Source organism: Hibiscus syriacus, unplaced genomic scaffold, assembly GCF_006381635.1.
Source record: "Hibiscus syriacus cultivar Baekdansim isolate YM2019G1 unplaced genomic scaffold, ASM638163v2 tig00110328_pilon, whole genome shotgun sequence".
NCBI lineage: Eukaryota > Viridiplantae > Streptophyta > Magnoliopsida > Malvales > Malvaceae > Hibiscus > Hibiscus syriacus.
The window spans coordinates 3,557,207-3,574,881 of record NW_024062685.1 but is presented as its reverse complement, the minus strand read 5'-3'; the positions used below and the strand labels follow the sequence as shown (position 1 = coordinate 3,574,881).

At 30.1% G+C, this 17,675-nt stretch overlaps 1 protein-coding gene across 1 annotated transcript; it reads left to right on the top strand.

Annotated features, from left to right (window-relative positions):
• Nucleotides 1–511: 511 nt before the first annotated feature.
• On the top strand, nt 512–1,415 carry LOC120118736 (protein EPIDERMAL PATTERNING FACTOR 2-like). The gene is made up of 3 exons (XM_039138734.1): nt 512–700; nt 878–939; nt 1,031–1,415. The coding sequence occupies exons 1-3, from the start codon at nt 607–609 to the stop codon at nt 1,223–1,225; spliced, it is 351 nt and encodes a 116-aa protein (XP_038994665.1). The 5' UTR covers nt 512–606; the 3' UTR covers nt 1,226–1,415.
• The last annotated feature ends 16,260 nt before the right edge of the window (nt 1,416–17,675 follow it).

The window sequence follows — 17,675 nt, the reverse complement described above, 5'->3', positions numbered from 1 at the left end:
CCCATTTATAAATTTCTGAATTCGCCACTATTTGAATTTCACTTCTCAATTTAAAACTTTCACCAATAGATTAGTCGGAATAAAAATCAAAATAATACTTCGGGTTGGATGTATCCAAGCTATAAACATGTATGCTTATATCTCAAGTTCTCAAAGATTTAAATTAAGATGATGAAAATGTTTTCAATCATATAAGTAAATCATAAAGGATATTAATATCTGTTGACGTCATATTATGATCAAGTGGCTTCTTAACTAACATTTTTATTTGTTTTTTTTGAATTTTGACAATTATATGTTTGAAATTTTGTTTGGAACTTGTAGGTTTAAATGTTGTTATAAGTAGGATACGTATAATTGAGGAAGACTTACCAAATCATGTGAAACGTCCCTTTGCGTGGATAGACATGGATATCATGTGAAGTGTATCAGGTGTAACCTTCCTCCTACATTTAAAACCACATGCCTCCCCTCTCTTTCTTCACCAGCCTTTTATATTACTGCCCTAAAACCCACCACCCAAATCTCCTCCCCAAACAATATTTGTTTCTTTGCACGCACTTTCCTTAAACTTATCAAATTTGTCTGCTATCATAACAAGGAAACATGAAGAGCTTGTCTACCGGAGTTGTTGGACGTCTAATGCCTGTTGTTATCTTCTCCGTGTTTTGTCTACTCTCCATGCCACCTCATCATCATGGTAAGTGTTGTCTAGAGTAATTCTTGACCCGAATCATACTTTAAATTATATATATATATATATATATAAACATAAAAAACATATTAAATATTGTTTTTTTATTGAGGTAAACTCTTTTGACTCCCAACATCCCTGTGTTGGTTTTCCTTGTTTAAATCATTTTCATGCATTGTGTAGCAGAAGCAAGCATTCATGGGAAAGCTACTAGATTTGGGGACAAAACACAAATGAACCCTAAGGTTTGTTATACCCCAAGTGATATATGTATGTATGGATTTTTTTTCTGTCAAAATCAAGATATCCATCAGTGATGGGTGAATGGAATTGCAGGAAGGGGTAAAGGAGGAAGTGGGGATGGAGTTGTACCCGACAGGGTCGAGCTTGCCCGATTGTTCACACGCTTGTGGGTCATGCTTTCCATGCAAGAGGGTGATGATTAGCTTCAAGTGCTCCATGGCAGAGTCATGCCCTGTGGTTTACAGATGCATGTGTAAAGGCAAATACTACCACGTGCCTTCCAACTGACACTACATTTGCAGAAATGCATGCACTTTGTTTACTGGTGAAGAGATTAATGATTATTTTTTTCAGTCTGATTGAAACGCTTTTATTGTTCCAAGTGAAGATGAAATTCAGCTTGTAAATAGCAGAATTGAGTATTTTGGTTGTGGTACTTCATTTAATCACTAGTAGAACTGAGTTTTATTTTTGTAGCACTGAGGGTTTTTTTTTTTTTTGGGTCAAGTGTATTAGCTAATTGTATTGTAAGGCCTAAATTTCAAATAGCAGGACTAAAGAAATCCACATTAGCCGTTTTGAAGGCCTACCTAATTTCACAATATTATCCATTGCAGCCCTACCCAACCAAGGAAAATAAAATATTTATTTCTCAAGTAAAAAATATTAATTATGTCATAAATTCAATTCATTTGTAATGGTTAAATTCGATTGGATTTTTAAGAATTATAATTATTGTGTAGTATTTTATTTCATAAAACTTGAATAAATCAATTCAAATGCCATAAAAGTATTGGACCAGAGCAGACCACATTGTATTACCTAATTTAGAAATATTTTTTAATATTAAAATAATTTAAACCTAATTCAAAATTATAACAATAGGTTTGGCTCAAATAATTATATATTTTTAACTTATGAGAACAAAATTGAATCAAACCAACCTAATTTTACCAATGTGATAAATTTAATTCATTGAACTTTATTTATATATTAATATTGTAAACACCCGTTTTTGTCCGGGTTTTAATTGTTCATTATTATTATTATTATTATTATTATTATTATTTTCTTTTATTATTTTTTCAAGTTACAAATTGACCCAAACCAAATTACAAGGGCCCAACTATAACACTTTCAAGCCCAACAAACAGCCCAAAGTACAACACCCAAGCCCACATGCAGAAGCCCAAACTCGGCTAGGTTTTCTGGACTTTCTTTCTCTCTTCCCAATCCGCCTCCTAATCCCAGTCGTTGGATCTGGAACCATCCAACGGTACAGATCGCCCAAAAGCTTAGGGTTTTAACCCTAAATATCAACAGTCACCGCCAACAACAAAATCCAGTCGTTCAATGGCGCACGTGTGATGCACACTCCAACCTTCCGTTCTACCCGTTGTATTGAGCAGCCGTCGATGAACCTCACCACCACCGTCGTCAGCAACATAGGTCGAACAGTAGGAAAACACATCAAATCAGTCCAATATTAACCAAATCCTAAACAACCATTAAAAATTTGTCTAAATCCTGAAATATTCGGATTTCATCTACCAAAACCAATGAAAACCATGCTCGTACCGATAGGTCTAATGATTTCCACCCAAAGAATGGCCATAAATCAAACATGCAATAAGGAAATAAGGGGAATGAGGTTAAAAGAAAAAATGAAAAAATCAGAGAAGATGAGAGGGGTGTTCGAACAGAAAAAAAAAGGAAAAGAAAATGAGGTTTCGAACAGAGAGAATAGAAAAAAGATGGAACTAGTTGAAAAAAAAGGAGAACAAGAGAAGAAAGCTCACCTCTTTCTCGGCAAAATAGGCCCGTCATTGGTTCGCCAGAGTCGGAGAATCGTGTGGGTCACTAAGGGTAATCTCTTTACCTTGTGGGATTAGGTTTTGGACGGTGGGTAGGGCTTAAAGGAGTTTGCTTTCGGGTGAAGGTAGGTTAGCCGAGAGTAAGGTCTTAGAGGGAGGTATTTTGCCTCTACCCCAGCGTCGATCTACGGCGGTCGGGGCTGTATTTATTCTTTACGGCGATGGGAAGAAAGGGGAGAGGAGAGTTGAGAGTTTCTCTCTCTCTCTTGGGCTAAAAAGAAAAATGAAAAATGAGAGTGGGATAGACGGTTTTGGCTTAGGTTTACCTATATATACCGTGCACGAAACGACGTAGTTTTGAGGGGGTAAACAAACATTTTGGGCGTTTGTTTAATCTCATTTTTACCTTCATACTTTGTAACATTCCATTTTGGCTTATGTTTTGGTCACCGTGCGTTTGTTATTTATTTTTAGATAAACACTTATTGCGATTGTTAATTTCTAGTTTAATGTATTTTAGTCCCCATTTGTTTTTTATATGTGCATTGGTTAATTTCTGATTTTAATTGTTAATTTATGTTTCAGTTCATTTTGATCCCTTATGCCCTCTGAATTAAAATATATGTTTATTCATGATGTATGCTTATTTTTTAGTTTTCATTTTAATTAATGTATTATATTTTTAAATACAAAGTTGCATGATTTGTCGCATATATAAATATTATTATTTTTATTTTTTTGTGCGATTCAATATTTCTTTTAGTTATTTTATTTTAATTCTAACAGTTCTTTGTATATATAATCTGATTTATCACAATTTTAATAATATCTTTCCATTTTTTTACAATGAAAATAGTACTAAGTATTTTTATTACATAGTACTAAGTATTTTTATTACTATTATATATGTTAGACTTTGCCATATATATATATTTACTTAATATTTATCAACCTTGTATGTTTACATAATGTTCACCTTTATGTTTTTATCTTATTTGTTTTAATTTGATTTATGAAATGTTCTTTTGGCAATATTATGTGTATCTCTTATATTTGATATTAATATTTTTAGTGGTTTATCTAACATTTTCGAGAATATTGGTCGTAGAATGGGCATGAAAAGCATTGCTTTATAGAAGTGGTGTGATATAAAATGACATTCAAACAAAACGTGAACTCAAAATAAATCGAATATTTTTTATAAAAAATAATGTTAATTAATTTGTTTCTTTGAATAAATGTTAGTATATGTGCCTCTAGAATGGTAAATTATTTTAAATTATTAATATGCAATTTCTATTCAATTAGTGATATTAAATAGAGGAGGGAATATTCTTTTGTGGATAAGAAATAGAAGAGATAGTCTTCCCGCTGGAGGAGGTGTGAATTTTGATATTTCTTTTCAAACTGAAGGACTTTCCCTGATAAATAATTTGAAGTAAATTGATTAAATTTTAATAAATGAATCATATTCCAACTTTATATTCGATTTCCTAATTTTACTTCATCGACAATGTATAAACTACTAGGTACCAGAGTTTGGGCGCTGTGGGGGTGCTAATCCTTCCCCCACGTGCAATCGAATTTCGGGTCCTTAAAAAAATGAATTTTTGGTAAACGCATACCAATTTTTATCTTTTAGACGATTTTTTTGAATTGTTTAAAAGATATTTTTAGGTATTTGACCTACCTAACCTAAATGTCGATGTCGACTCCAATTCAAAACAATTCAAAATAGTTCAAAATCCCAATTTTGCCAATAAAGTCATAATTGTTTTTAAAAAAATGGTTACAATAAATATTATTATAATTTATATTATCAATATATTTTAAATTAATATTATAATATTAATTAATATATTTTATAAAAATATTTATAATACTTGCAATTAATTCAAATAAATGTGATCAACCATCATTTTGGTACAATGATTTAATATAGGGTTTGTTTTGTTTCAAATTGATTCGGGTAAAGTAATATATTTTCTTTTTATTTCATTATCAATTAGATGGTCACATGCGTTATTATTTTTTTTTGGAGGTGTCATGCTAAATCATATACAATTAGAGTTTAGCCGTTGAGACTAAAATGAATTTTTTTTGTAACGATAGTGACTCAATTTATAGTGCTCTAAAAATTAGATTACCCAGCTCTAAAATTTAAAACAATTAATAATATAAAGGCATAATAACAAAATTACCTCCCAACATTTGCATAAATGGTCATTTTGTCCTCTGTCCTTTTTTTTTTAGTATTTTAGCCTTCAATGTTTCATTTTAGAACAAAATGTCCATTGGTTGGATGAAAATTATTAGTTGAATAATTGTCAATGTTTCATACTAACATGGAAAGCCCAAAAGTGATGTCACTTCAGTAAAAAATTATTTTTAAAGTAAAGTATAATTATAATTAATTACATATACGCTTATAAAAATATATTTCAAAATAATTTAAAAATATTTTTTGATAACATGGGATCACACGTGGAACTGCGGCATCAATAGGAAGCACTGACCATTAGTCAACTAATGATTTTCAGCCACTCGATAGGCATTTTGCTCCAGAATAAAATGTTATGAGCTAAAATGCTACAAACAAAGGATAGGGGGCAAAGTAACCATTTGTGCAATTGTTTGGGTGATTTAGTTATTACGCCTAATATAAAATTATATTGTTAAAATCAATTTTTCATAATATTACAATCATTTTTTTAGTATACGAAATATTAATTATATTTGTAATTTATTATTTTAATAAGAATATTACATTACATATTATTAAACTAAGAAACATAAATGTGATATCATATGTTTTAAAATTTTAGATTTAACATTTATTATTGCTATAATTATTTTTAGTTCAAATCAAATTATTATTTTTATGTAAAAATTAAATTTCTTGGGAGTTACTTTTTTAAGAAAAGGCATAATACAACAAAATACACCTAACGTTTGACCATAATGTCAATTTGGCCCGTATTGTTTTTTTAACTTATTACCTCCAACGTTTCATTCTGGATTAAAAAATCTTCATTAGATGAAAATCGTTAGTTAACTCACGGTCAACGCCTTGAGATGATGTGACAAACTCATATGGCACTGACAAGTTAGTGCCACATATAAAAAAATGCTGACAGATTAGTGTCACATATAAAAAAAATGCTGACAAGTTAATATCACATATAAAAAATGCTGATAAGTTAGTGCCGCATATAAAAAATGCTGACAAGTTAGTGCCGCATATAAAAAATGCAATGCTGACGTGGAAAAACTGACATGTCATCAATTTTTTAAATTAAATTTATATATTTTTATTTAATATTTTATGTCCAATGGGGTGTTGACACTCATTGGTTTAAATTTAAACATCAAAATATGCTTCCATAGAGACTTGAACACAGGTTGTTATACGTGGAAGCCCAACACACAACCAATAAACCAAGTCTTGCATTTGACTTTTCTTTTTGGCAAGAAATAATTATTTAAGATGTTTAATCTGTCTCTTACCCATTTTATCAAACATCTTCTTCATCCCCTCTTCACACGGTGACAAAATGGCCATCTAATTTCCTAATGTTTTCTCAAGCAAATACCTTTACAAAATGTCAAATTAAATACAACCGACAAGGCATGATACGAGACTGAAAGGGAGAGTAAACAATGAAGAAGTAGAGAAATTAGTGCGCATAGCCGAGAGTTGAATCGTTGAACTTTTTACAGTTTTATGGCCGCAGATTTATAGAGGCTTCCATGGTGATCGAGAGTTGAATCGTTGAACTCACTTGATTATGATTTCTTTTGAATCGTTTTCTAATCCAATGGAAAATGACGAGTGACAACTCTCGTGACGTTGATGAAGAAAACTCCAAACTGAAGATGAGCGAAGGAGTATTCAAGTTAGTTTTTGCTTGTGTAGATAAAAGTTTTTTTTACCCAAAAGTATCATTCAAAATAGGGAAAGTGATGATGATTTTCAACAAGAAAATGCTACTCGTAGTAGCATAGTTACAGCATATCTCATACCCCAAATCATGTAAATGGTTTTGAAACTCAATCACTATTGTACGAACAAGAGTTGACACTATTTGCTTGAGAAATTATTAGGAAAATAGATAGTTATTTATGTTTTTTTTATTGAGGTGATGAGGGGAGGAAGAATGTGTTTTGTAACATCCTACACCAGTACGACAAACAGCTGACCGATAAGAGCGCCACACGGAATTATTGGAGTGGCTAACCAAAAATTTTCTTCAACGTACTAAATGGAAAACATTCACTCGAAAATGTTTTTAATAAAATAAACGTTAACATTTATACAAATCAGTTTACATTCGGAAGCTCCCAATAATAATAAAATAAAATATACATGCCGTTATTTAAATAAATAATGACTCAAATATACAAAATAGAGATTTCAAATATACATGTCCTCTAAGAATTCGAGACGTACTCTGCTCTGAATTTGGTCTGGATCACTTCCGGTCAAAAGGCTCCTCTATTGTTCCTCACCTAGTCTGCGTAAGAAAACAAATTCCAAACGCTGAGCTAACTAGCTCAATGCCACACTAACAACTAAAATATACTAAAAAGGGTTACAGTAACATGTTCATACATCTGGTAAAATAATATAGTGAGTATACTCGCATACTCACTCTCTACGCTATGGTAGACATCATGGTGCGGTTGAGGGATTTCTACATCTCGGAGCTCACGCACCCCTCTAGTCTATCGAGGATGTGGCCCCCAGAATCTCTACATCAGACACCACGCTCTGACTAGCCCACCCCTTGCGAGTGTCAAACCTTGTGCCTTAGCTAGTCAGTTTAAAGTGCATTATGTACTCCCTAAGGATATATGGATTGATTCTATACTTCAAAACCCTAAATTAAAGAAACTCAGGTATCCAAATCATTTCCTGAGCATCAATCATGGTTAGTCTTATGTCACCCTAATTATTTTAGTTTATATGTTTGATTATGCGTAATTAATGTTTTCACTTATTTTCTTAATTAAGAGTAATTAGAGCTTATTGGGAACCTCACTAGCTTTTACAATTTCCCAAATTTTATAGCCCAAACAACTTTTTGGTATCGATACTGGTCATACAATATCGATACTATCATCAGGTATTAATACTCTACCCAAGGTATCGATACCTCATAACAAAACTCTCTTGTTTTAAAAGGGGAAGTATAGATACTCATATGGGGAGTATGATAGTTGGATCTTGGGTATCGATACTTTCTTGATTACCAATACCAAAATGGTAATTTGGAATATGAGTTTCAATACCAAGCATTCTGGTCTCGATATAGATCTCCCAGTATCTATACTCCTTAAAGGGGTATCGATACTGCACTCATAACATTCATAATTTTAAGCCTGAACATAAATAGTATCGGTACTGATCCCTCTAATACTGATACCCTTCCTCGAAATTGCTTTATTTGGGCACTTAAACTCACTCACATTACTACCTAGAGGTTACTAAATGTTCTTAGTGTAACATCCCAAACTATGGGTTAGTGACCAAATTGTAAAGTTTCAGAATTTGATGACTAAAGTAGAAGAATGGATTAGTTCAGTGATTAGTTTGAAAATATTTCCTAAAAGTTGTTGGTAATTATTAAAGGAATTAAAGGGTAAAATGGTCATTTGACATTAAAGATATTTTATCCCTTTTATAAGAGATGAAAACGTGGAAGATGAAAACATTTCCATCTTCTTCTTCATTTCTTCTTCCTCCTCCCCGTGGAAGCTAAGCAAAGGTGAGTTTCTGATTTCCTGATTATTTGTTGAATTAAAGGTTGGGCTTTGATCATTAGAGGATAACTAAGCTTAAGGAAAGCTTAAGTTATCTTAAAATCAAAAGATAAAGGAGTTATGAAAGATTAAAGAAAATGGGTTTTTAAGTGAATCTTTGGAAAAGAGATGATAAGTTGAATTGGGAACTAAATTTGACTTGTCATCAGCTAAATTAAGAAGTATTAAGTGTTAGAATTGGATTTGAAACATGTGGAAAATAGGGTATGATTCTTGAAGTTCCTAAAGAGGAGAGGATATTAAGGTTAAAGATGGGATAAATGATTATAAATGAGTTTAAACATGTATATGAAAGTTAGGATTATGAAAGGGGATGAAATATGAAGCATTTGAGTGAAGAGTTGATGATTTTCGGGTTCAAAAAGAGGTTCTGGGCAGAGTGCATCGATGCACATTCATAGTGCATCGATGCATCAAGGTTAAAACCCAGAAATTTGTTTGAAGGTGTATCGATGCACAGGTAGTGCATCGATGTACTCTTTTAAAATAGAAACATCGAATGCAATTAGTGCATCGATGCATAAGGCATGCATCGATGCATCCCAGTAATAATACAACATCGAATGCATTTTATGCACCGATGCATCAGTAGTGCATCGATGCATACTTTCATTGAAAGATGAAATTGACATTTTTCTTAGTCTAAGGAGTGAACCATTAGAGTATATTAGTTATAATACTGATATAGATCTATGAATGATTATGTAGATATAGAACGTGATCCCATTCAGAAACAATTGAAGGATTAAAATCGAATCAAAGCAAAGCTAAGGTGAGTGCAATTTAATTGTACTTATGTTATCGAATAAACATTGGCTTGTGATGAGCCAGTGATGGAGTTACTATGGTAAGAAGTGACTCCTAAAATGTTATTTGATTTGTGAATGATATGATGCTTAAGTGTGTATGAGTACATGATTACATGTATATGTGATATGTGATATTGAACTATATGAAATTATAATATATGAGAATACATGCCTATGTGACAAGATATGTGAAACTGAATTAAGTAGATACATGAGAATATGACATGAGATAGATAAAATGAGTTATGTGATCATATTAGAAAATAGGTTAAGTGATATGTGAAAGTGGATTACATGTTTATGTGAATATGTGATACGATATGAGATTCATAAATATATGTTTATGAGATATATGTTTACACATACATAGGGTATGTGACAGAAGAGAAGGAACATGGGATTATAAGATCAATGATTACACATATATGTGATACGTGACAGAAAAGAAGAGATATGTGTTTATAAGAGAAATGATATGATATAAGTTATGTGATTACATGTATGTATTAATACATCTTGCTTGCATTACATGTTAGTGTGATTGTGAATAGGTAGGAAGGAAACAAATGATGATATAAGAATCTATTATAAGATATATGATATGAAATACATGGTTACATATATATGTGGTATGTGACAGAAGAGAAATAACAAGTGATGAGAAATGTATTCATAATGATAATGCCCATGTTATGTAATATGAGAGCTAGTGGTATAGTTGGCATGCCAAGAGTCGAGGGTTTACCTATGTTCTACGGAACATATGGACAGAATTACCTATATCTTTCGGGACATATGGATAGTATACCTATGTTCTAAGGAATATATGGAGAGTATACCTAGGTTTTTTGGGACCTATGGACAGTTGCCGAGGATCTTTATGACCTCTGGATAGTTATCGAGGTTCCTTGTGACCTCTGGATAGGTCCTTCGGGACATTGATCGAGCTGTGGTGACAGCATATGTGTGTACAACCTCAATGTACTCACATACCTTAAGTTCTCACTAGTGTACATAGGCTAATAAAGAGATTAAACAAACATACTGAATGTGATATGTATACGATGGGTTTATAAACGATTATCAAAGGTAAGTGGTTTGAAATGTGTTACATGAACCATATGATGTTATGTGTGTTTCTTAATGATAATGATAGAGATTATGATAATGATGGTATATGTTTATATATGCTTTATGTTATATGTTTTATATGCCTCACTAAGTCATCGACTTAGTGTGTGATTGTTTCACACTTAGGTTTGGAAAGCGAAAAGAGAAGTAAATAGGAACAAGACAAGTCAGTTCTCCTTACCGAATGTCAGATCAGAAGAGAGGTGAATAATATGTATTTTTGTATATAAAGTTCTAGTTGGCATGTAATCAAAAGAATATATTGTATAAGCTCTGAATAGTGTTGTACATATTTTGAATAAGTTAAATGTTATAAAAGTTTTTAAATTACTCACTATTTTATACGAATAAATGTTTGAAAAGTTATTGTGACACTTCGGACTCGTATCCGGGTCGGATACGGGTTGGGGGTTGTTACACTTAGTGTCTTATGTAATAATGTAGGATCATAAATAAGGCTTTAGACATGCTTATACTTCAAATCATGGAATATACCATCGTTATGCTCACCAAGCTTTAATCTAAACTTTTATGCTATCATAAATTGCAAACTATACACTAAAGAGTATGGTAAATTTGTAAGTGTGGTTACCTTGAATTCTTTTATGCTAAACTTTCCCCAAGTTAACTAGGAGTCACTTTGTCTTTTTCTTTTGGTTTGGAACTCTCTCCTACCTCTTTCACTAAACAAGGTAGAGAATGGTTCATTAACTCAACTAAATGTTCAAAACAATGTAATTTTACTCCCTATAATTCAAATCATCCCAAAAAGAGTTAGAATCCTTAAATTTTTCATAAACCCCACAGAAACTCATTTTTGGTTTCCAAGGCTAAAACTTACAATGTGGAACTTGAATTAAAGCTAGAAGAATGAAGATTAACAATCTTACCTTAGTTGAATCAAACTAGACTTGGATTGCTTGATATCTTGCTTTTGTAAATGAAGGGGAATAGATGAAAATGGAATGAAGTAGTAGAGGAGTTTGGTAAGATACTATAGGGTTAGTTCACGTAAACCATATAAAAATAAGGGGTTTAGCTTTAAAAAAATAATGGGTAAACTACACTTTAAGTCCCTATATTTTCCAAATCATAAAATTATCATTACCTTTCAAAATTCTTTTAGGTCCAACTCAGCCCAATTCTAAATAAACTTGGTCCAAACCATTTTAATAAATCTTTTGGGCTCTAAAATGGATCTTAGGTTAACCCAAACTACTGAATCGGGTTTCGGGGCATTACAAGTTTGATAAAATGTGTGAGAGATAGAATGTATATGTTAAATGATTATTTTATGCAAAAATACTCATATACAAGACTTGGTTTGGAGGTTGTTTGTTGGCCTTCCATGCATAACAACTCGAGTTTGAGTCTCTATAGAAGCATATTTTGCGGGTTTAAATTTAAAACAATGAGGTGATGACACGTGTCATTTTAGCCACGTCAACAATTTTTATATGTGACACTGCTACGTCAGCACTAATGCCATGTGAGTCTGTCACGTCATCTCAAGGTGTTGACCGTGAGTTGACTAATGGTTTTCATCCAATGAGAGGGTTTTTGACCAAAGATAAAATATTGGGGGTAATATGTTAAAAAAAACAGTACGATCCAAATTGACACTATGGTCAAACGTTAGGTGAATTTTGTTGTATTATGCCTTTAGAAAATAACATGTGTTTTAGGGTGTATCCTATTTTTCTCTCTTTTTCCTTAACCATCATTAGTTTCTTTTCTTTATCTTTGTGATCAATTGTGACATCAGTTTTGGTGTTGATCGCCTATCGTCAGTATTCATTGTTGTTTATTTGCCTATTTTTTTTTAATAGTTTTACTTTTTTGACACGTCTTTTTCTACCTTTATATCACGTCTTTATGACACATTTTTGGTCTTTTGACTATTACTTTCGTTTATTTTTTAGGGTTTGATTTTTCATTGTCACAATTGATTAAGATGACGTTTTATTTCTTATCATGCTTATCTTCCCTGCTTTGACCCTCGAATTGGATTTGAATACACGATTTGTATTCATGGATAGTATTTTCACAACGCTCAATTCTAATTTGCGATTTTTCGATGGCCTTCAATAGCTTCACCCCTTTTATGGTTCATTTGCCGATATGGTCAAATCTGTTTATATCTACCTTTCATATGAGTTTATTTGGTTAGATTTTTTAACTTTTTCCTTTTATGATCCTTGTGATCTCAAGTGGCTAGTTTTCTCAGTTTAAGAAAATATATTTATTTCGTGTTTAGTTTACAATTGTAATTATAAACTTTTATTGCAATTTGGATATTTCCTATTCTTAATAAAATTAGCGGCTTCTATAAAGAAAATTACGTGTTTTTTAAGAAGGAAAAGCTATTTAGAAAATGATTCACTTTTGGTTAAATTGTAAGACATTCTGGTGACAAATTTATTTTTCATGACCCAAATACAGCAAAATGTAACAACAACAACAACAAATGTTATTTTTAGTGAAACATTGGAAATAAAGGTAGATCGGGCTCTACCTTCCAAGCAAACCAAGTTAGCTTTGGAGCTAAAGGAAAGTGCTCAGGGACGAGTAGTGTTTCTATACTCAGAAATCAAGAATCCAATGGCTGCAACAAAACACTATTTCTGAAAGTTTACTATAATAAAATGTAAATTATATTAATTGAAAATTTCAAAAATATTTTTTAAAAATAAACATATAAATATTAATAATAAAAAATTGTATAAGATTAACATAGATAAATGAAAGTCATAATGCAACAAAATACTCCTAACGTTTGATCATAGTGTCAATTTGACCTGTATTTTTTTTTATCATATTATCCCAACGTTTCATTTTGGATAAAAAAAACCCTTCATTAGATGAAAATCATTAGTCAACTCACGATCAACACCTTAAGATGATGTGGCAAACTCACAAAGCACTAATACTGGCGTGTTAGTGCCACATATAAAAAATGTTGACGAGAAAAAATGACATGTCATCATTTTTTAAATTAATTTTATATATTTTTATTTAATATTTTATGTCCAATGGGTGATGTCACTAAGAGATTTAAATTTAAACCAGCAAAATATGCTTTCATAGAGACTTGAACACATGTTATACGTGGAAGCCAAGCATACAACCACCAAACCAAGTCTTGTATTTAACGTTTTTTTTTTTGCAAGAAATAATCATTTAAGATGTATATTCTGTCTTACACATTTTATCAAACACATTCTTAATTCCCTCACTACACAGCAATAAAATGACCATCTAATTTTCTGATGATTTCTCAAGCAAATACCTTTACAAAATGCCAAATTAAATACAACCAGCAAGGCATGATACGAGACCGAAAGAGAGACTAAACAATGAACAACAAAACTCAATCACTGTTGTATGAACAACAATTGACACTACTTGCTTGAGAAATTATTAGGAATAGATAGTTATTTTGTTTTTGTTTTTTTATATAGGTGAAGAGGGGAGAAGGTTTTTGATAAAATGTGTGAGAGATAGAATGCATAAGTTAAATGATTATTTCTTGCAAAAATATTGAAATACAGGGGTTGGTTTAGTGTATGTATGTTGGCCTTCCATGCATGGCAACCCTAGTTCAAGTCTCCATGGATAAATATTTTGCGGGTTTAAATTTAAACCAATTTTCACGCCATGGACATAAAATATTAAGTAAAAATATATAAATTAATTTAAAAATTTGATTACATGTCATTTTGCCATGCCCACATTTTTTATATGTAGCACTGCTACGTCAACACTAGTGTCATGTGAATCTATCACGACATTTCAAGTCATTGATTATGAGTTGATTATCGATTTTCATCCAATGAGATAATATTTTTTACCTAGAATGAAACGTTGTTATAACCTATTAAAAAAACAATACAGGCCAAATTGATTCTATAATCAAACATTTGAGGTATTTTGTTGTATTATGCCTGAATGAAATTATAAGATAAATATCATTAATAAGATAATGAATTAACAGAAAGAAATCTAAATTTCAAATCACTTTACATCCTACATGGATGATAGTAATATTATTGACACAAGTAATGGTTGTGGTTTCCAAGCTTTTATTATGCGGCAACCGACTTCATCTGATTCAGCCAGTTTGATTTAACTTACAGTGTACCCCACCAAAGTTGAGGGCTCTGCTCTAGTTTTCTACGGGTAAGCATTAAGCAAAAGCAATGGCATTTGGTGTGGGATCATGTCTAAATCGAAAGGAGGGCTGGAGTGGCTTTGAATCATTAAAATGGAATCGTTCAACCCTCAACCCCAGCACGTATTGTTTCATCTTTATCCAATTCATTGCAAACAGTATCAACTCTAGGTCTGAAGAAATATTCAACTATTTTGTCAACACTGTGTAATTAGAGCAGAAAGACCCATTTATTACTTACTGACACAGTGAATGGGCTCCCACCCAAAATTTCCCAAGTGGATGGCTCAGCTCTCACTTGTACTCCTTTTTAATTACCTTCATCAATGACCATAGCTACCATTGTAAGTCCACTGACTCTCATTTATTACATGTGCCCAACAGTAACTACTGACTTGCCTTGTCCACTGACTCTCATTTATTACCTGTGCCCAACAGTAACTACTGGCTTGCCTTGCCCAGCATTATTGGAACTCACTATTTCATTCATCAATGAAAATGTTTAGCTCTTTAAAAAACGGTGAATGACAAGACTGATCGTTTTTTTTTAAAATTTTGCATATTTTTCTCATTAGATTTAAAATATATAACATCTTGTAACTTTTATTTTTATTTATTTAAGATACGTTCAATAGAAGTTTAACTGTTGTTAGTATGATGATGTAATATATTAATAAAATAATTTAATTTTTATTGTAATCTGTTTTGATCAGTTTTAGTATCCTAATTTTTAATTTTTTTAAACTATACTTAAAGTTTAATTTTTATTTCATTTTAGTACACTCGTTAAAAATTTAATGTTAACTTTAGAAAAAAATTAAACGCTTAGGTATTAAAACATATCAAACTAATGGTTTATGTACTAAATGTGTTAAGTTTTTAATAGTAAAGTATTAAAATGAAAAAAAAATGTTAGATATGATTTTGAAAATAATTAAAAATTTAACTGCTAAAACGAACCAAAACTAATAGTTTATATATTAAATATGTAATTTACCGTTAGATTTATAAAAGGTTTACAATTAGTTTTTTATTAAAAGTTCAATGATTAAAATAAAAATAAAATAATTTTACTAACATATCATGTCATCAAACTATTGGCAGCTAAAGGTGTATATGATTCGGTTTAATTCGATTTAATTCGATTTTTCACTAAAATATGAATGGAACTTGTGTGTTTTTAAAAATTTAATCCGAATAACATAAAAACTATGATTTTCAGTTCGATTTTGTGTTTTTTTTTATCATTTACTATTTTTCAAATTCAACCTCCAAAAGAAGTAAACATAAAGCTTAAATTGAGTGATATATATAAAATTGAATTTATAAAAATATTGTTAGTTTTAAGATTTATTTGTTTAAATTTGTCTTATATTCAAAATGAATTTATTTTGGATATTTATGTTCTTTTTTTTTTAATTCGGTTTGATTTGATTCAAACACTTTCTATATGAAAAAACCTTGAAATATAAAAAATACCAATTCAGTAGTTAACTCTAAAATTATTTATGAAAAACTATTAAATAATTATTAAATATTTAAATATAGTTAATTACACATTATAGTTATATTTAAAAATTACAATAGAAAATAAAGCACGGATTATCCCATTTAAAGTTGAGCAATTAAGGACATGAGTAGGGCGGTAAAAAATTGACCCGACCTGTAAAATTGACTGAAACTGACTTGAGTCAAAATTGTTTATGACCCGAGGTGGTGGTGATCCGAAACCGATTCGAGACCGAACTGGTGTTGACTTCAACCTGAGTTGGATCTGAAAATTTACGACATGCACCCGAACTGAGAACGACCTGAACCCGAAATTAACCTGATAAATAATTGATATTACCCGACATGTTATCAATATGACCTGTAATAAACCTGATATGTAATTGACTAAACCTGTAAATGATCCGACCTATTATTAAATTGAATTAATATTTACTTGACTTATAAGTTAAAAATGATAAAGTTGAGAAATTTTAAATTTATAATAAACTATGATAATTAATATAATTACTTTTTAAAAGTTAAAACAAATTGTTAGTTGTGATAATTTTTTGTCAATTAAATAAACAATGATAATTAATATGATTACCTTTTAAAAGTTAATATAAATTGTTAGTTATAATAATTAAATTAATAAATTTATTTTCTATATTAATTATAATCCTTATATTATAAATTTTAATTATAATTAGTAAATTAATTTCATTAAATAATTTATTTTTTGAACATGATTTTATTAGATTATATAAAATTAATTTATATATTTATAAGTTGAATTTATTTATATGTATTAATTAATTAATTAATAATTTAAATATAATTTAACTTAAAATTTTTAAAAATATATAAAAGATTAATTTACTTGAGATTAAAAATTTTAATTTTTAAAATTTAATCATCAATTTAAAATAAAAAATAAACTTATATATATATATATATTGACATGAGTGGTGAGAGAATTTTTTAAAAGAAAGATTATTTTTGAGGGAAAAAATTGCTTGTGAATAAATTTAGAAAAGAGAATTGTCAAATTTTGACAAATTAGATTTTTTTTTTGCCAAATTTTATAAGAGGAAAAAATTGAATTTTTGAAAATGTAGAAGAGGGAAGAAGGAAAATCTATTTTTTTTAAATTTAGAAAAGGAAGAGGGAATTTTTTTTAACATAAATTTATATATATATATATATATATATATATATATATATATATATATTTATACTTATATATATTTATATACATACCTATATATAGATACTTTTATATATACATATGTATAAATATAAGTATATATTTATAATGTATGCATAACATTATATATATATATATAGTGTACATTATATATACATGCATTATTATATTATCATAACATTCATCATACGCATTATATATAATATATACATATTAAAATTGATTTAATTTTTCTTCAACTTTTATAATAGACGCAATTCAGTATATTTTTATATTAATTTCAGTTTTATAT

Coding starts and splice junctions, on each gene's coding strand:
- LOC120118736 (XM_039138734.1), top strand. CDS start 607: ATGAAGAGCTTGTCTACCGGAGTTGTTGGACGTCTAATGCCTGTTGTT. Junction 701..877: donor CATGCCACCTCATCATCATG/GTAAGTGTTGTC, acceptor TGCATTGTGTAG/CAGAAGCAAGCATTCATGGG. Junction 940..1,030: donor AAACACAAATGAACCCTAAG/GTTTGTTATACC, acceptor ATGGAATTGCAG/GAAGGGGTAAAGGAGGAAGT.